The sequence below is a fragment of the Mchenga conophoros genome, linkage group LG3 (genome assembly GCF_057382185.1).
Source record: "Mchenga conophoros isolate Kocher_MC1m ecotype Shallow Benthic linkage group LG3, M_conophoros_male_GT1.1, whole genome shotgun sequence".
NCBI lineage: Eukaryota > Metazoa > Chordata > Actinopteri > Cichliformes > Cichlidae > Mchenga > Mchenga conophoros.
The window spans coordinates 35,344,095-35,365,095 of NC_140528.1; the positions used below are offsets into that span (position 1 = coordinate 35,344,095).

The 21,001-nt window shown below is 44.2% G+C and overlaps 2 protein-coding genes across 2 annotated transcripts in view; both read left to right on the plus strand.

Annotated features, from left to right (window-relative positions):
• On the plus strand, positions 1 to 13,841 carry LOC146578367 (uncharacterized). The gene is made up of 7 exons (XM_085259070.1): positions 1 to 37; positions 744 to 1,100; positions 2,049 to 2,381; positions 2,467 to 2,568; positions 2,772 to 3,092; positions 6,618 to 6,962; positions 13,356 to 13,841. Exons 1-7 carry the CDS (start codon positions 1 to 3, stop codon positions 13,418 to 13,420), a joined length of 1,560 nt encoding a protein of 519 aa, XP_085115196.1. The 3' UTR covers positions 13,421 to 13,841.
• LOC146578368 (putative C-type lectin domain family 20 member A) overlaps positions 13,507 to 21,001 on the plus strand; it is a 26,654-nt gene continuing 19,159 nt past the window's right edge. The window contains exon 1 of the mRNA XM_085267807.1: positions 13,507 to 13,710. Within this exon, the coding sequence (XP_085123933.1) occupies positions 13,507 to 13,710 (204 nt within the window). The remainder of the gene's footprint in view (positions 13,711 to 21,001) is intronic.

Genomic DNA, 21,001 nt, shown 5'->3' on the forward strand with positions numbered 1-21,001 from the left:
ATGAAGATGTTTGTGGTGTTTGTGATCCTCCTGCACGGTAAGTACACCTTCCTCTCTCTGCTCTCATCATCAGCTTTTCTTTCATCTCTCTCTCTTTAATGTGTTGAAGTGCAGCAGGAGGAGATTTCCATCAAACACTGGATTCTGATTCAGATCAAACTAACAATCCAAAGCAGCAACTTTCAAATCTCTGGATTCTTCTTGGTGCCTTTCAGATGAGCTCATGTTACAATCAGCTGCTGTGTGTGTTGTTGTGTAGCTCTGTATCTCCCATCGTCTATGGACATTTAAATTCTCATGAGTGGATCAGGAAGTCTAGTAAACTGTGATTATTATTATTTTTTTACAATAGTTTCAATACAACTAAAGTATCAGGTGTTTATTTTGTGTAGTTTTGTAGTTGTACTGCAATGCTACAACAGTGTATTTCAAGCATTTGTAAACAACTTAATGTGTTCATCCCTTTAGCATTTCCAGCTGTTTAATCCCAGATCTGTTGTTTATAATAATATATCTTAGTTTGATATTATATAAGAGAGTACTGCACAGATGTGTGATGAGGTCACACTTTAAGAGTTTGTTTCATAATTTCTTTGACCACCAGCATCTCTGATTGAATCTGTTTTTTCATGGAGAGACTAACTGTAAAAGTTGTCTCTTTCATGCCTGCAGATAAATGTCAGTACGGTGCGAAACTGAAGGCAAGCAGTTAATTTGTGTTTCTGTTTGTGTGTTCATCTCAGTTTCCCAGCATGCCCTGGCTCTGGTGGTGGAGGTGAATGAGGGGGAAGACTATGTCCTGCTGCCCTGTCGGTACTCCAGTATTATACCTGAGACAAATCCCACTGTGACGTGGACTCGCAATGATCTTGATCTGAAATCTATTCACCTACGACGAGAAGGAGGAGATGATCTTACAGGACAAAACCAGCGTTACAGCAGACGCACATCAATGAGGTCTGACGCTCTGGACACTGGAGACTTCAGCCTCACTCTGAGAAAACCAGAAGTGTATGACAGCGGCAACTACACCTGCACCCTTAGTTATGGAAACCATGGAGTAGAACGTAGACTGACAGACATAGAGCTGGAGGTCAAAGGTCAGCAACTAACCTTGATTGATTAGTTTAAAAAATTTGCCTACTTACATAAACATTCCAGTTATTGTTCTTTTCCGGGTAAAATGAAGTGGCAAACCGTCCTGGCTTTATGAATATGAGCTACAAGCATACTCTGATGGGCAAAGTTTTACCAAAGTAGAATGTCAGAACACCGGCATTGAACAAAACATTCATTCTCCTATACTGGCACCTTGTCTGAGACAATAATCCTAGATAAGCTAGCCGCATGTTGCCGGCTCTTTAGCACAGTTTGAAAACCCTGATATGTTTTTCTCACCCGTTAATTCATTAGGAGGGTGCAAGGTTTGTTTCATCTGAGTGCTCGATTTAGCATGAAAAAAAATTAAAAAAGATGTCAAATGAGTGATTTTGTATTATTTTTTGCAGTGAATGAACATGTAAAAGTATCTGTGCACCACTCCACGAGGCTCAGCACACTATCAACTGATAATGGCCACACAAAGGATACTTTATTAACACTACTGGAAGGATAGAGTCAGAAGAGAGGAATGTAAATACAGAGGAACCCCAACTTACGAAATTAATTTGTTCCCGACGGTCTTTCGTAAGTCGAACATTTTCGTAAGTCGAAGCACCCATCGCGCCTTTTGAGTAAACGATAGCCTATAGGCTAATTGCTAACTTCAACAACAATACGTTGTTCAAGTGGAACAGCGAAGCGCAAGTACGAAAGCAAAGGGGGTTGTCACGTCATTTGGAAGGCATTGTAGGCATTCAGCCAATCAGAGCCAGCGGATTTCGTTACGCGGGCATTTTGCCATTAAGTGCCTTCGTAACTTGAATTTTTCGTTAAATGGGGTATTCATAAGTCGGGGTTCCACTGTACTAGGATAACAGTGTAGTTCACTGTCGTGGTAATGGCTACTGCTTCTATATGTGATCATTTTTTGTTCCTTGTCCTCTCAGACCAGCAGGTGATTGTGAAGGTGGTAGAAGGATCGGAGTCTGCCATCTTGCCCTGCAAAACGACAGCTGACCTCTCACAGGATGCCACGGTTGAGTGGACTCGCTCTGATGTAGACTTCATGTTGGTCCATGTGTATTCAAAGACACGTAACACCATCAGGGAACAGGATGGCTTTTACAGAGTCCGAACGATGATGAATGAAGACCCACTGAGAACTGGAGACCTCAGTCTGACCCTGAAATACCCCACAGATGGAGACAGTGGAGGATACGTTTGCACCATCTACAGGGACAAAGACATCCTTAGACAGAAAGTAGTGCTGCAGGTCAAAGGTCAGTGTAGTAAATGCAGGTCGAGGGTTGCTGCTACAAGTAAGAGCGTAAGAGTTCAATTTCTTATTTTATTGTTTCTTCTTAGAACAATCTTGGGCCAAAGTTCTAGTGGCACTTCTGGTTCTCCTGGTTCTTGTTGTGGTTTCTGGAGGTCTTTTATATCATTTCCGGCAGTATTTCATGTCAGGTGAGTGTCTCCTACTACACTACCCATAATGCCGATGGTCAGCAGGTGTCCTCTGGTGGCTCCTTGACTGTGGCTCACACAAACTTGTTCCAGAAGCTGAAAGAGTTGAGAGTTACAAACAGCTGATACAGAGAGCTGAAGAGAATCTCATGTGATGACAGCTGCTGCTGATGTCATCATGTTGTGCTTTGTTGTCCTCTCAGTTTACGAGGTGAAGGTGGATTCAGTTGTGAAGTCTGTCCAGCTTCCCTGCAAAGCCGTAGTTCACATACCTAAAGATGCTAAAGTGGAGTGGAAGGACATGAAAGACAGGCTGGTCCACGTTTATGTTCTCATAAACGTGGACCAGCCTGACCAGCCTGAAGAACAGCACCAGTTTTACAAAGGACGAACAGAAATGAAGAGAAAACTGCTGAAATTTGGAGACTTCAGTCTGAACCTGAAACACCCCAAAGGCAGAGACACAAAGACCTACACCTGCACCGTCTACAGCAAGGAGGGAAACATCCGATTAGAAAAAAAAAGGAACTGCTTCAGGTCAAAGGTTAGCACACTTTCAATAATGACTATGCCAGAACTCAGCTTGTGAGCATATGTAACACATTTGTTTTGTCTTAAATGTAAATCTTTTATGGATCATTTCAGTTAAATTAAAACCATTTCCTTCTGAGAAGCTACAGTTTGATTTGCCTCGTACACTTCTCGGCCAAAAACGAAACAACGTTCTGCTACTTTGTTGGACAACCAACAAAGAGCAACACTGACACTGTGTTTCTGTCCATCATCAAGCCAGATTTATTCACACTGTCAACTGTCTAATTAAGCTAATCACATGTTTAGACCAATTAGTGACTCTTAGGTGCCTGTAGATGTAACTGCTAATTTTGAAATTACATAAAAACACTCATATTTTTAAGTGTTTTTATGGTGACACTATATTAATGTATAAAATTGTCAGCAGATTTTCAAGACTAGTCTTTGGAAAGTATAATTTGGAAAGATAGAACTAACACCACCTAACCCCCACCCACTCAGGCTCAACCAACGATGAGATAGATTCACCAGGGGCAATGGGGAACAACCACCCTGAAGACCTCAGTCTGACGCTGAAACACCCCACAGATGGAGACAACTCCACCTACACCTGCACCGTCTGCAGCAGGGAGGGAAACATCCTCAAGAAACAAGTGGAGCTGAAAGTCAGAGGTCAGTGCTGCAGACCTCGGTCTTTGTTTTCTGTTTCCAGCTAATGAGAAGCTGATTGTTGATAAAAGTGGCTTCCAATTCAAAAGTGCCTCTTTGACTTTGGAGTCAGAGTGAATCTTATGGAGTCAGTGCAGGATTTCTTTGCTAAACATGCCAGGCGAGTGTTTCCTTTAGGTGGAGAACACAGGACACACCGACAGCAGTAGCTCAAAGCTTTGAGGACACACAGAAATATGATAATGAGTGGAAACACTGGTGGTTTTAAACAGCAGCTGGGGAATTACTTCTTCTGCAGAAAGTAATTAGTGGGGAAGAAAGACCATGATTTAGGTCCTTGCAGTGTGAAACCAAACACACTGTTTTCAGGTAGTTAATGTCTTCACATTAGACCCAAATCAGTGTGGAGTATTATAACAACAGGATTCCTTGTGCATACTTGTACACGAGTGTTCATATGCGAATATACCGCCAACACTCCAGGAGGATTGCCAGGATTTATACATCGGGGAAACCAAACAACCTCTGGCCAAGCAGCTGGCACAACACAGAAGAGCCACCTCATCAGGCCAGGACTCTGCAGTCTGTTCACACCTACAGGCCAGTGGACAGTATTTCAATGATGAGGATGTACACATCCATTGATCACTCATCAATGGTCTTAGATCAGTGGTTGCTGATCAATGGTCATACAGTGGCATATTAATGATCAAGGAACTGGCCTTGTAGTCCATTGTTCATTCAGTGGGCTGGTTTGAGTGTAGGTCTGTCGTGGTGCATGTGTGTGTGTGTGTTTGTGTTCCGTGTTCAGCCGAGAGAAAGTGTCCCTTCACCCGGTTAAGCAAAATTCAACAATCTTCGATCCACGCTGGTGGCCTTGAATGAGGGGAGAGAGAGTCACGATGAACAGTCTTATTATCTAAAGGAGAGTTTTGTCATTCCCGTCAGCTTTTGCCTTGAGCATCCAGCTGGTGCCAGGGGGGCCGCATGAGATGAAGATGGTAGTTGTTTTGGTTAGTGCGAACAAACTGCATCCAATTTTACAGTAATCTATGTCCGTCACTGGTCACCAGGTTCTCAATTCCCGTTGTTCTTCTTCAAGATGTTATCCATATCGCAAAGCCATGAGCTTCTCCAAGACCTTATCCATATTGCGTTCAATAAACACAGTATGAGTACTCACAGCCCTGCCCATCGTCTATCATGTTGGCCACTTTTGTTTTTCGATAAGCCAGCTCCAATCAGCCAGAACTCTGTTATCATGATTCCGAATTGGTAGATGTTGTTCAATGTCCTCCATCGAGAGTGTCGCCAGACAAACGACGCAACTGACCATCAAGTATCTGGCAGCAAACGTCTCTACAGGACAATCAGGCTCTCCCAAGCCCAGGAGGGTGTCAAATCTGTTAAGAGACCAGTTGATCAAATCCATAATTCTTCTTTATGTTTTTAGAGAACAAGTCTGGGAGACTCTCTTAGGGTTAGAGAATAAGCAACACTATACAAGACATGAGAAGCCAAGCAGGAAAGATAAGGGAGAAGGAGAGGGAGAAAGTGCGACCGCCTCTGTCAAGAGCCAAGAGAGAATGGATGAGTGATGAAACGTTTCTCCCACTGAAAATGCTGCGTCCAGATGAACAGAATCAGCCTTTAGGGCACATTTTTGGAAGTTTTCATATATTTGACCAGGTTTTTACAAATAAGAGCTGCTTCATCCAAAGTGGGATGGATGCCGTCTCTCCTAACAACACCAGATTTAATCTTGAAAGTTTCTCAATTATCTAGAAAGCCCACATTGTTTTTTGGACACCACTCAGACAGCCAGCAAGCTAAACATATCAACCCTTCTCTTGCTGGGGAGGGGACCAGATAAAACCCCAGTTTTTTGAATGTGGATTAGCAGTTTAGCTGCTGGTGCAATGTTTAGGAATCAGCTTAATAAGGCCAGGGGAAGAGATTGGAAACACTGGAAATGGTGGACTGGAGCCGTCCTCTGAATTACTTCATTTTATTTATTCTAGAAACTACTCTGCAGGAGGATTAGTGTTGGGTCTAAACTCAGACCCCGCTGTATCCAAGACTTATTCCCATGAAAGAAAAGCAAGGCAACAGTGTTCGATCGATTTCTTGCGCAAGGGAGGCCTCTCATCTGTGACCAGCACGTCGAAATGACCACACTGGTGGCCTCCTCTCGCTGCCTTTTATTGACAAACTTCAAACAATAGTTTACAAAACACCTCCCCTTGCAACCCCCCTTTGGTTACAAAGACAAGGCACTGTATGTAAATGTATACACTGAGTGTGTATGTGTGTTATGTGAGAATGTGTGTGTGTGTGTGTATGTGAGAATGTGTGTGTGTGTGTGTGTGTGTGTGTGTGTGTGGGAGACCTCCTGCTGACCAGATGGTCATAAACCCAGGAAGCTTACATCAGAAGAAACGGATCTTTCAGATAGGATGTATCTACAATAAAACCTCCCCGAGCACAGAGTGGCTGGAGAGGTGGTCAGGATCAAAGGAATGGCTTTGATCCTACTGCTTAAACTGTACAGACTGTACAAATTTAAGAAACACAATGGCAACACACAATGGCAACATTCAACAATTAGACTTAACAATTAGAGTAAAACCTTTTCATGCTCTGTGCAGGCAATGCAGATGCACAGGGCCCTTTTAGCCTCCAGACAAAGTAACAAATCCTCTTCACACATTTGTTCAGCATCTCCAACAGCTCAAAAAGTTGCTTTAACTTTCTGTCCTGTTGCCTTCTGCTCTGATCGGCTTCTGTCCTTCAGCTTTCTCTACAACCCTGAAAACTTGCTGCTGCTGTCTATACAGCTCATCTTTTGTTTGTTGTCCTCTCAGTCTGTCAGGTGGCGGTGGATGAGGGGGAGGAGTCTTTGGAGCTGCCCTTCAAAACGACAGGAAACCTGCCTAAAGACGTTGTAGTGGTGTGGAGGGACAGTGATGACAGGAAGGTCCATGTATATGAGAACGGCTCTGACCAGCTTGAAGAACAGGACCAGATTTACAGAGACCGAACAAAGATGAATGAAGACCTGCTGGGAACTGGAGACCTCAGTCTGACCCTGAATCACCCCACAGAGAGAGACAGTGGAGAGTATACTTGTATAGTCAACAGCAGCAGTATCATCCAATACAAAATGATCCCGCTGAAAGTCAAAGGTATCTGTCTTTCTCTGTCTTCATTGTAGCGGTAGACTACTGTTCCCATAAGGCTGTGTGTGGGGGGAGCTTCCGGGTTACGAGTAAAGTTGGAAAACATCGCCCGAACACGTTGCGTCCAGTGTCATCATTTATACGTGGTGTCAGAAGTGCGAACGGCAGTCTCCACTGTTTTTTTTTTCTTCTTCTTTTTCGAGTATAGTACGGTGCAGTTAACTGCGAGAGAAGTTTTCGCGCCGGTAACCCGAACAAGACCGGCATGCAGGTGAATTGCGGCCGAGGCTGTGACCGGCGCTAGCAACAGGGCGCGCGCCCTCGAGCACGAGCTTCACATGTCGGAAGGAGGAGACGAGGTCGGCGCACCGGAAAGCTTGGATTCTGAACGCGAGGAAGCCAGGGATCCACACGTCACGATGGCGACCACGGTACAAATAACACCCCCAGAAACATTTGACTTTTCTCATCCTGCCGAATGGCCAAAATGGATCAGAAGGTTTGAAAGATTTCGCATTGCAACCGCTCTTGATAACAAATCAGACGAGTATCAAGTTAATGCACTCCTGTACGCTATGGGAGACGCTGCTGATGATGTTTTGGCAGTTTTACCACTGTGCGATGCAGATAAAAAGAAATATGCAACTGTCAAAGAGGCATTTGACAAACATTACGTAGGAAAACATAACGTAATTTTTGAAAGAGCACAGTTTAACTCCAGACGGCAACAGGAAGGGGAAAGTACAGTCGTTCATCACTGCTGTGCACAAACTTGCAGAAAATTGTGCATTTGGAGCACTCAAAGACGAACTCATAAGGGACAGAATTGTAGTTGGCATAAAAGACAAAAGACTGTCCGAGCTGCTGCAAATGGACTCAGAGTTGACTCTTGCTAAAGCCATTGAGAAAGTTAGGCAGAACGAAACGGTAAAGAAACAACAATCAATACTTCACAGCAGCGCGGCAGTGGAGAAAACACTGAACATGGACACAATACGGACAAATACAACACGCGGGAAAACGCAGACGTGGCAGAAGAAAGAACAAAAGCCAATCAAGCAAAGTGGAAAGGAATGTGGCCGCTGTGGTCGCAAGAACAAACACTCATGGAAAGAATGTCCAGCCAAAGAGGTACAGTGTCGAAAATGTCAGAAAAAAGGGCACTTTGCTGCAGTCTGTCACAGTAGTGAAGCTACAGCGCTACGCGAAGTGACAGAAAATCCGAAAGATACAGACAGCAAGGATTGTGTGTTCTTGGGTGAAGTAGAGACTGGGAGGTCACAGCCCTGGGTGCAAAAGGTCAAGTTAAATGGGAAAAATGTATATTTTAAACTTGACACAGGGGCGGATGTTACATCTATTCCAGAGGGTTTGTACAGTCCAGACAGGGATGGTAAGCTGCAGAGACCCAGAAAGAAATTACTAGGGCCGGGCAGTAACCCACTCAATGTTAAAGGCTGTTTCGAGGCACAGCTAGCAGTGAAAGGGCGCAGTGTTTCTCAAGACGTCTACCTTGTGTCAGGTCTAGTACAGCCACTGCTAAGCAGGCCAGCGTGTGAGGCTCTGGGTCTTGTGTACAGAGTAAGCACAGTAACGGAATCGGTGACAGATTTCAGGGCAGCATACCCAGACGTTTTTACAGTTTTAGGCGTGCTGAGGGAGCCTTATCACATTGAGATAGAGCAAGGAGCTGTACCAATAGCCCTATCTGCCCCAAGACGTGTTCCTCTTCCCCTCAGAGATGCAGTGAGAAATGAGCTGCACAGAATGGAAGAAATGGGTGTTATCTCCAAAGTCATTGAGCCTGCAGAATGGTGTTCTGGCATTGTAGTGGTCCCCAGACCAGCAGGAAAGCCCCCCAGAATATGTGTGGACCTCACACCCCTGAACACAGTAGTCAAAAGAGAAAGACACATCCTCCCAGCAGTAGATCAAACACTAGCGATGATGAAAGATGCTAAAGTGTTCACAAAGCTCGACGCCCGGTCTGGATTCTGGCAAATTCCGCTCACGCCAGAGTCAAGGCCACTCACTACCTTCATCACGCCTTTTGGAAGGTTTCAGTTCAACCGCCTTCCTTTTGGCATTGCATCGGCGCCGGAACATTTCCAAAGGCAAATGTCACAGATGCTGGAAGATTTTGAAGGGGTGATTTGTCACGCCGATGATGTGCTTGTATATGGCAGAGACAGGCAGGAGCACGACCAGAGGTTGCACTGTGTGCTCCAAATGTTTCAGAAGGAGGGTCTCACTCTGAATGAGAAGTGTGAGTTTGCTAAAAGTCAAATAATCTTTGTGGGACACAAAGTGTCAGCAAACGGCATTGAGGCTGATCCCAACAAGATAACAGCAATCCAGCAGCTGCCGCAGCCTCAGAGTGTGGAAGATGTGCGCCGTCTCATGGGCATGGCCAACTATCTTGCCAAGTTTATGCCACAACTAGCCACAATCACCACACCATTAAAGGAACTGCTAAAAGACAGAAACGAGTGGATATGGGCGGAGCCACAGGAAACAGCATTTGGGAGACTAAAAGGGATATTAAGCTCTCCAGAAGTGCTCGCTCAGTACTCTAACTCAGCAGATACACGAGTCGCTGCAGATGCATCGCCATACGGTATCGGGGCTGTTCTCACTCAGAAACAGTCTGACAACTCCTGGCGACCGGTCACATATATCTCAAGAGGTCTCACAGACACAGAGAAACGCTATGCGCAGATAGAAAAGGAGGCGCTAGCTGTAACGTGGGCGTGTGAACGACTGTCATCTTACCTCATGGGCCTACAGTTCACTCTAATCACAGATCACAAACCCCTGGTCCCTCTTCTGAGCACAAGAGGCCTGGACGACCTGCCTCCACGCATCCTGAGATTCCGCCTCAGGCTGCTGCGCTTTACTTTCACCATTGTCCATGTTTCAGGGAAAAACCTTGTCACTGCTGATGCTCTCTCACGAGCACCGCTGGCAGGGCCTCCATCTGCTGGGGATCTTCAGCTGGAAAAAGAGGTGGAGGTTTTCATGGACGGTGTAGTTTCCCATCTCCCTGCAACAGATTAAAGGCTGGAGGAGATTAAGTTGGCGCAGGAAATGGATGACCTGTGTAGAAAGGTGGTGTATCAATGTGGGACAGGCTGGCCAGAAAAAGGTAAACTAGATCCAGAGTTAAAGGGGTACTGGCAATACAGAATGGACTTCAATCTAGTCCATGGTCTTCTCATGAAAGGGGAGAGACTTGTGATACCACCTCAAATGAGAGCGGAGGTTTTGTCACGTTTGCATGAAGGCCACCAGGGCGTTTCAAAATGCAGGGCCAGAGCAAAAGAGTCTGTGTGGTGGCCGGGCATCTCAACCCAAATACGTCAAATGGTAGACAGGTGCGAAACATGTCAAAAACATAGGTTACAGTGCCATGAACCAATGCTGGCAACTCCTGTTCCCAACCGCCCATGGCAAAAAGTCGGCATGGATCTGTTCGAGTGGTCAAAGAAACACTTCCTGCTGATTATTGATTTTTTCTCAAGGTACATTGAGATAGCTGAACTGAGACACACAACTGCAGAGGTCACTATTAATGCTGTAAAAGAAGCCTTTGCAAGACATGGTGTTGCCGAGACTGTGGTATCGGATAACGGGCCGCAATTTTCATCAGAACAGTTAAAGCACTTTGCCAAAGAGTACCAGTTCACACATGAAACGAGCAGCTCTAGGTACCCCCAAGCCAACGGGGAGGCAGAACGCGCTGTTCGTACCATTAAAGACTTGTGGAAAAAGGACTGTGACTACACCAGAGCACTGCTAGCGTACAGAGCTACCCCACTGGAACATGGGCTCTCGCCGGCGCAGTTGCTTATGGGGAGACACCTGAGGACCACGCTGCCACAAGCTGTGGCAAAGCTGGTGCCAAAGTGGCCTGACCTACAGGCTTTTCGCAAAAAAGATGAGGAGGGGAGGCGTGAGCAGGCAAAACACTACAACCGCAGACATAGAGTCAGACCGCTTCCGGAACTATCGTCAGGACAGAAAGTGTGGATTACCACTGAAGGAACTACCGGAGCAGTAGTTGGACCTGCCAGTGCTCCCAGATCCTATGTGGTAGAAACAGACAGGGGTTTTCTGAGGAGAAATAGGAGCCACCTCAGACCAACAGGGACTATTACCAGATCTGGTCGAGTGGTGAGACCTCCTGAAAGACTGGATGTGTAATTCTCTGAAGTTATCCATTCATGCCCTATTCAAAGCTGGGTTAAGCTGTCAGAGATGTTTACAATAATGTCCATCCATCCATCCATCCATCTTCATCCGCTTTATCCGAGGCCGGGTCGCGGGGGCAGCAGCCTAAGCAAAGAGGCCCAGACCTCCCTCTCCCCAGCCACCTCCTCCAGCTTGTCCGGGGGAATACCAAGGCGTTCCCAGGCCAGCCGAGAGATATAATCTCTCCAGCGTGTCCTGGGTCTGCCCCGGGGCCTCCTCCCGGTGGGACATGCCTGGAACACCTCGCCCAGGAGGCGCCCAGGGGGCATCCTTGTCAGATGCCCGAACCACCTCAGCTGGCTCCTTTCGATGTGGAGCAGCAGCTGCTCTACTCTGAGCCCCTCCCGGATGGCCGAACTTCTCACCCTATCTCTAAGGGAGAGGCCAGCCACCCTTCGGAGGAAGCTCATTTCCGCCACTTGTATCCGCGATCTCGTTCTTTCGGTCACTACCCACAGCTCGTGGCCATAGGTGAGGGTAGGGACGTAGATTGACCGGTAAATTGAGAGCTTCGCTTTTACACTCAGCTCCCTCTTCACCACGACTGACCGGTGCAGCGTCCGCATTACTGCAGCTGCAGCCCCAATCCGTCTGTCGATCTCCGGCTCCCTTCTCCCATCACTCGCGAACAAGACCCCGAGATACTTGAACTCCTCCACTTGGGGCAGGAACTCATCCCCGACCCGGAGTGGGCACTCCACCCTTTTCCGGCTGAGAACCATGGCCTCAGATTTGGAGGTGCTGATCCTCATTCCCGCTGCTTCACACTCAGCTGCGAACCGTTCCAGTGCGAGCTGGAGGCCCTCACCCGATGAAGCCAACAGAACCACATCATCCGCAAAAATCAGAGATGAGATTCTGAGGCCACCAAAGCGAAAGCCCTCCGCCACTTGGCTGCGCCTAGAAATCCTGTCCATAAAAATTATGAACAGAACCGGAGACAAAGGGCAGCCCTGGCGGAGCCCATCACCCACCGGGAATGAGTCCGACTTATTGCCGGCAATGCGAACCAAGCTCTTGCAACGGTTGTATAGGTATCGAATGGCCCGTAGCAATGGGCCAGACACCCCATACTCCCGCAACACCTCCCACAGGACACCCCGAGGGACACGGTCGAATGCCTTCTCCAAGTCCACAAAACACATGTAGACTGGTTGGGCAAACTCCCATGCACCCTCAAGTATCCTCGAGAGGATAAAGAGCTGGTCCAGTGTTCCGCGACCAGGACGAAAACCGCATTGTTCCTCCTGTATCCTGTATCATGTTCATATTTAAAGATTCAAGATGCAAGATTCTTTAGTTGTCATGTGCATCGTTATACAAGTGCAACACACAGTGAAATGTGTCCTGAGAAGCCGCTCGACTGTGCAACAAAACAAGAAAGAGAACATTATATACAGTGAGTGAATATGTACAAAGAGGACATTATGTGCAGTAAGTGAGTGAATTATATACATTATATAAATAAAATAAAACAACCTGTAAATTTACAGTTTGAATCTCAGAATGTACTTTGCATGAGTGGCGTGTTAAAGTGTCCTGTGCCGTAGTGAAGCCAGAAGGATTGATTGTTAATTCATTTCAAACATGTAAACAATATACAGGTACATTTAGAAAAGAAAATAAGAGAGAAAAAAATACTAGATCAGACATGATATAAGAATGTGGTAACAATAAGACCTGTCTCAGTCACGTATGGTGGGGGACATGTCCTGATTTAACACACAGATGGCCTAAGGATGGAAGCTGCTCTTGAGTTTCTCTGTTTTTGCGCACACGGTGCAGAACCTTCTGCCTGATTGCAGTAATTGGAACAGTTTTTTGCTGGGATGTGACAGGTCCTTCAATAGCTGGGCTATTGTCCAGCACCTACTGGTGTAGATGTCCTGTTGGGAGGGGAGAGCAGCCTTGCAGCAGCGTTCTGCTGTACAGATCACTCTCTGGAGAGCTTTTTGGTCCTTAACATAGCTGTTCCTATACCAGGATGTGATGTTCTGTGTGAGGATGCTCTCCACAGCGCCTACATAGAAAGGCCCGAGGATCACAGGAGAGACCCCAAACTTCCTCAGTTGTCAGAGATGATATTTGTGTGTGTGTGTGTCTGACTGTGTTGTGTCTCCTCTGCAGGGAGAGTTCCGGTCCAGCATCAAACAGGGGACATCAGGAACAGAAGCAGCTCCATTGATCCGACTCCTCTGATGGCTGATCAATCAGTTTGATCTGTGTGTTCTTTGATTATTGATCAGTGATGTCAGAGTGGAGTCAGTGTGATGTTGTTGTTGTGTGTTTGAGACTTTTAGTGTCCATGAAGGTCTCTGCTGCCGTAGATCCTCTGAACTGTGACAGAGGTCTCACTCTGGAGGAAACTCTCAGCACTTTCCAGCAGCTCCTCCATCATGGAGGACGTTCCCTCACTGTAACAGGTGGAGGAGAGAGGAGAGGAAGCACAGGTGGATCCTCTGAGGAAGAAGAGCGTTCCTACAACCCACATGATCACATGACCAGAATGGTATAACTACAAAGTCAGATTAATGGGTTTGCAGGTGTCCTTAAAGTCAGAGTTCTCAGATGCAGAAAACTGTCACTCATTTTACCTGTTATGTCACCGTGGTAACTGAATGAAACAGTGCATTTATGTCAGGTTTTTTAAATTTTTTATTTTTTATTTTATTTTTTACATGTTTAAAGTAAAGCAATTAATAACACATCATTGTAATATTAAAGGATCTCTCCATATGTTTCCATTTAAAGGTCAGTCTCACACAAAGCAGACCAGTGATTTTACTTTACTTCCATATGATGTGTTGTTTGTATGTCTTTTGACTTCATGCTGGTCATACTGGGTTTTGTGCCATTTTTGAGTTTTGCTTTTGTATTTATTTATTTTAATTTTGTCCCAATTGCTAGTCTTGGTAGCTGGGGATCAGTCTGCCAGGGCCTCCACTCTGGCCACTGCCTGGCACACATTGCACCTGACACTACGGCGCCTCCTGTAGGTGGTGGGCCTGCAGGAGGATGGGCCCATGTCCCTTTTTTCGGGCTGTGCCCAGCCGGGTCCCATGGACTATGGCCCCATAGGGGGCAGATTTGGAGGACCATTGGCTGAGATTTGGAAGATCCATGGCCTCCAAATATGAGGGTCCACCAAATCTGAGACAGTCTTGTGTCCTGGGTTCTGTGTTTTCAGTTTTGCTTCCGCCCTGCCTCATTTTGTCAGATTGGTCCCAGCTGTGTTTCCCGCCTGTGTCCCATTGCCTCATCACTCTCTGGTGTGTTAAAGACCTGTGTTTTCCTCTGTCCACTGTCACGTCATTATCCTTTGTTGCTGTGTGTTTCTGCAGAGTCCCACGTAAATCCAAGTTTTCTGTTCCAGTCTTAGTTTTCCAGTTTCCTAGCTTTAGTTCCATGTTTCTAGTTCCTAGTTTCCTGAGTTTTGGTTATTGATGCTTTTATATTTGAATGGCTTGCTATACTAGTACAGCTGCCTCCCTATCCCTCTGTGTCTTGTGAGTCCTGCATTTGGGTCCTCATCTTGTTTGCCACTAGGGCTGGGCTATATCATACCGTTCACAGTAATACCGGTGTAATTTTGGGCAACGATAGGAAAATGAAATATTGCGATAGAATATAGGTTAAACGCGCATGCGCAGTGCCTATGTTTACATACGCACATGGCAGCGACGCAGAACAAGAAGAGCGAAATGGATCGTCAAATGAAACAGATGAACCAGAGTTGGTTTGTAAAAATGCTGCAACTTCAGTGGTGTGGGACTGGTTTAGCTTTCGTCCCTCAGATACACAACAAAGCACTATTTTTGGTAGAGCGTGCTAGCGGGCCATTGTTATTACCGCGTTGTTTGGAAAATACGGCACACTTAAAATCAACCCTTTGATTTCCACTTGAAATGCCTTTTGGTTAAACTGTCAGCAAGGAATTTGCATTTGCACTGTTACATTTTTATATAACTTTAATGCACTTAAAAAACAGCTGCTTGTTTAAGTGAAAATACATTGATGGGGTTTTTTTTGCACTAATAAAGTTGTGGAGTTGTAAAGTATTTTGTCTAGTGTCAATTATATCGTCAGTTATCGCAAATTTTCAAATGTATATTGTGATAAATATTTTTGGTCATATCGCCTTGCTCTACTTGCCACAGCACTAACCTTGACATATAAGCAGAAATCATATCGATCCAAAGGCACATTTATCAATTCAAGTAGACACAAACCTCAAGCTTATCAAATTTATTATCATGTAATTTATTAATCAACTGGATGAAAGATCAACCAAACATATTTGCAGAAAGTAACAAGGAATGAATATTGGGTAACAGTACTGAACACGTCCTGAGTGTGTTTGGATGTTAGTGTGCACGTGTGTGGAGTTTTCTGTGAAAACAAACTTGTGTGACCTTGTTGCCACAATTTCTGTGGCTGTGGGTGCTGTCTGTTGATCGAATGTGAAATGCTTTGCATTAAAGCACTCACAGGTCAGAATTTGTTTTGCTGTGCACTGGCAGCTGACGTCCCTGTATGTCAGGTCTCCTTGGGAAAGGTTCACTGCCTGATGTATCCTCAGTGGATGGAACTGATGGCCCATCTTTAGCCATCTCCTGAACTGCTTTCTCAACTGCTTCAAACAACTTGATTGCCATTTCTGCCTTTTCAGAATCTGGATTTAACAGGAAACCAATGAAGGGAAGCCAAAACAGGAGAAATCTGCACTCTCTTTCTAGTCCCTGTCAGGACTCTTGCTGCAGCATTTTGGATTAACTGAAGGCTTTTCAGCAAGTTTTTTGGACATCATGATAATAATGTATTGCAGTCGTCCAGCCTGGAAGTAATAAATGCATGAACTAGTTTTCCAGCATCACTCTGAGACAGGATATTTCTAGCAGTCTTACATATTTGTTTAATATGTGCGTTGAAGGACATGTGCTGGTCAAAAATGACTCCAAGGTTCCTCACAGCGTTACTGGAGGCCAAGGTAATGCCATCCAGAGTAAGAATCTGGTTAGATACCATATTTCTAAGATTTTCAGCGCCGAGTACAATAACCTCAGTTTTATCTGAATTAAGAAGCAGAAAGTTAGCGGCCATCCAGGTCTTTATGTCTTTAAGACATTCCTGCAGTTTAACTAATTGGTGTGTGTTATCTGGCTTCATGGACAGATAGAGCTGGGTGTCATCTGCATAGCAGTGAAAATCTATGCTACGTCTTCTAATGATACTGCCTAAGGGAAGCATGTATAATGTAAACAGAATTGGTCCTAGCACTGAACCCTGTGGAACTCCATAATTAACCTCAGTGTGTGAAGAGGACTCTCCATTTACATGTACAAATTGGAGTCTATTAGATAGATATGATACAAACCACTGCAGCGCAGTACCTGTAATACCTACAGCATGTTCTAATCGCTCTAATAGAATATTATGGTCAACAGTATCGAATGCTGCGCTAAGGTCTAGCAGGACAATCACAGAGATGAGTCCACTGTCAGAGGCCATAAAAAGATCATTTGTAACCTTCACTAACCCTCCTGCCATCCTTTAAAAAACCCACACCCATCACCATAGGGACCATTCTCAGCCACGCCCAAAAACGCTATAAAAAGACCATATATCCATATTTTATTCCACTTTAAATTAGCCAACCTTGTAAAACTACTTCTCCCTGAAATATTCATGTAAAGTTATAATTATATTTTCGTTGTTTCAACCCTTCAAATCCCAGTGTTATTACATGAGCGCCCTGTGTTATTAGCCCCAAAAAACAAAAAACGAAACTGAATACTTCCACAAAAAACCAGTTGAAGTAATATGTGATTGTCATTATAAGTAGGCCTTTAGATGGACCAAAGATTGGCACCAACATACATTTTGACCTGCCATTATTTTTTTGCATTTTTTTTGCAATTTAAAAATTCAAACTTCAAGGCCCTGAGTCTTCATTGACATCCAAGAAAAGAAGAAAAAATAAAATCATATAATGATAATTTGGGGTTGAAAAATAGCATTTATAATGGAAGTCAATGGGCCGAAAATGGTCCCCAGGGTGATGGGTGTGGGGATTTCTGCTGCTCAGCCATTTTAGGCTGATTTAAGGAATTCACACTGGAATATTAACATTGACAGGTAAAAACTATCCTGTGGCAAGTTTGGTTATATTCCACTGAACACAGTGGAAATGGCAGCCATTTCACACATAGCAGTGGCACAAAAAGGTCCCAAGAAGGCAAGAAGGTTAAAGCTGTTTCTGTGCTGTGCTGAGCTCTGAAACCTGACTGAAACTCTTCAAATAAACCATTCCTCTGCAGATGATCTGTTAGCTGTTTGACAACTACTCTTTCAAGGATGTTTGATATGAAAGGAAGGTTGGAGATTGGCCTATAATTAGCTAAGACTGCTGGGTCTAGAGATGCTTTTTGAGTAAAGGTTTAACTACAGCCAGCTTGAAGGCCTGTGGTACATAGCCGATTATTAGAGATAGGTTGATCATATTTAAGATCGAAGAATTAATTAATGGCAGGACTTCTTTGAGCAGTTTTGTAGGAATGGGGTCTAAAAGACACGTTGATGGTTTGGAGGAAGTAATTATTGAAGTTAACTCAGAAAGATCAATTGGAGAAAAAGAGTCTAACTTATCATCAATGGTACTAAGAGTAACTGTAGATAATATTACATCTGTGGGATGATTATTGGTAATTTTTTCTCTAATGATAAAAATTTTATTTGTGAAGAAGTTCATGAAGTCATTACTAGTCAACGTTAAAGGGATGGTTGGCTCAAAAGAGCTCTGACTTTTTGTCAGCCTGGCTACAGTGCTGAAGAGAAACCTGGGGTTGTTCTTATTTTCTTCAATCAGTGACGAATAGTAAGATGTTCTGGCTTTGCGGAGGGCTTTCTTATAAAGCAGCAAACTATTTCTCCAGGTGAAATGATGATCCTCTAAATTTGTGACACGCCATTTCCTCTTACAAGTCATCTGCTTTAGGGTACGTGTTTGAGAATTATACCACGGAGTCAGGTACTTCTGATTTGAGGCCTTAGTTTTCACAGGAGCTACAGTATCCAGAGTCATACGTAGTGAGGAGGTGAAATTATTAACAAGATAATCGACCTCTGTTGGGGTAGCGTTCAGATAGCTGCTCTGCTCTGTGTTGGTACAGGGCATTGGAGATGATAACAGTGGGTGGATTATATTCTTAAACTTAGTTACAGTGCTTTCAGAAAGACATCTACTTTGATAAAGTCTACTCTCCACCGCTGTGTAATCAATTATTGTAAAAGTAAATGTTATCAGGAAATGATCAGACAGGAGAGGGTTTTTAGGAAACACTGTTAAATGTTCAGGTTCGATGCCATATGTTAAAACAAGATCTAGAGTGTGATTAAAGTGGTGGGTGGGTTCTTTTACATTTTGAGAGAAACCAATTGAGTCTAATAACAGATTAAATGCCATGTTGAGGCTGTCATTCTTAGCATCTACATGGATGTTAAAATCACCCACAATAATTATTTTATCTGAGCTCAGAACTAAATCAGATATAAAGTCTGAGAAATCAGACAGAAACTCTGTGTAAGGCCCAGGTGGACGATAGATGATAACAAGTAAGACTGGTTTCTGAGTTTCACAGCTGGGGTGGACAATGTTAAGCATCAGGCTTTCAAATGAATTAAAAGTCTGTCTTGGTCTTTCATTAATTAATAGGCTGGTGTGAAAAATTGCTGCCACACCGCCCCCTCGGCCTGTGCTTCGAGATTTCTGGTAGTTAGAATGACTCGGGGGTGTTGATTCATTTAAGCTAACATAATCATCCTGCTGCAACCAGGTTTCTGTAAGGCAGAGTAAATCAATTTGTTGATCAATTATTAAGTCATGTACTAACAGAGACATGGAGGAGAGAGACCTAATATTTAATAATCCACATTTCACTGTTTTACTCTTTGGTTCAGATGTGGATACTGTATTGTTCTTTCTTTGTGATTGTTTATGTTTAAGTTGTTTGTTGCTGGTTTTTAGTTTGTTTTTTGTCTGTTTGGAAGCTGACACAGTCTCTATGGAGATGGGTTTTTGGGGGGGTAGCAGGAGGAGAGAAGCTGCAGAGAGGTGTGTAAGACTGCAACTCTGCTTCCTGGTCCCAACTCTGGATAGTCATATTTTGGGGGGTTTAATAAATTTGTCCATATTTCTAGAAATGAGAGCTGCTCCATCCAAAGTGGGATGGATGCCGTCTCTCCTAACAAGACCAGGTTTCCTCCAGAAGGTTTGCCAATTATCTATGAAGCCCACATCGTTTCTGGGACACCACTCAGACAGCCAGCAATTTAAGGAGAACATGCGGCTAAACATGTCACTCCTGGTCTGATTGGGGAGGGGACCAGAGAAAACTACAGAGTCCGACATTGTTTTGGCAAAGTTGCACACCGATTCAATATTGATTTTAGTGACCTCCGATTGGCGTAACCGGGTGTCATTACTGCCGACGTGAATTATGATTTTACTGAATGTAGCTTATTGAACCTTTTGGACTGTGTTCAGCACGATATTCATTAGTGTTCGCCCAGGGCACCAAACAGCCTAGGACCGCCACTGGCTGTCTGTCATTAACATTTCACTGAGGCAGGTTGTGCTCCATCCTGTTTCAAACATGCTGAGTTCACTCCTCTGTTGAAACACTGGAGTCTTGATGCCAGCTCTGCTGGTGATTATCAGCCTGTTTCAAAATTGCCATTTGTGAGAAAATTATTAGAAACAATGTTAGAAAATGAGTTCAGCTCTTTACTGTGCAAATGACAGATTTGTGACCCGTTTCACTCTGGCTTTAAAAGCAGCATCCATTGAGACTGCTCTCTTGAAGGTCTGTAATGATCTTTTCATGGTTTCTAATGCAGGGATTTTTTTCTGTAATCATTTCCTGTAATATTGACCATAAAATCCTACTTAATAGACTTCAGGTTTTGGCTGGTGTATCTGGCTCCGTGTTTTAATGGCTTTTACTAATTTCATAGGACTCTGTTAATAGAAACAAGTTCACCTCTAACATTGCCTCTCTGACCTGCAGGGGTCAAGAGGGTTTAGTTTGGGTCCATTGTTATTTTCTTTTTTCATGCTTCCTTTCGATGGCATTATTCAGTCTTTTGATAACATTTCTTATCATTTCTATGCCAACGACATTCAGCCTCATCAGCTCAATAGTCTATCCACCCTAGTGCACTGCTTAAATCAGGGGACTGATTGACTCTGTAGCAAACACTTTGTCTCAAACACCAACAAGACTGAGACCTTGATCATAGCTCCTCCTGAACTACAAATATTAAATTGGTTCTTGCTTCTGTTTGTTCAACTGTTAAATCCAACATTCAAAATCTTGGTGGAATATTCGATTCTTCTCTGGGCTTCAACTCACATATAAAATCTGTCTCGCTCCTGTTTCTTTCATTTAAGGAACATTTCTAAACTGGGACATATGGTCTCCTCGGCTGAACTGGAAAACACTGTTCATACATTTGTGTCATCGTGTTTAGATTATTGTAATGTCCTGTTTGCCAGCCTGGACAAATCACCTCGTTCTCGCCTCCAAGCAAGCTCACATTACTGCTATTACTGCTATTTAATTTTCTTTATATTGGTTCCCAATAAATTTCAGGATTTGTTTCAAAATTCTTGTTTTAACACACAGAACACTAAATGATCACGTCCTAGATTATTTTTCTCAGCTTCTTACAAAATAAACTGCTGCTCGTTGTCTCCGTTCAGACTCATGATGTGTTAGTTGTTCCCTGTACACGACTAAAGA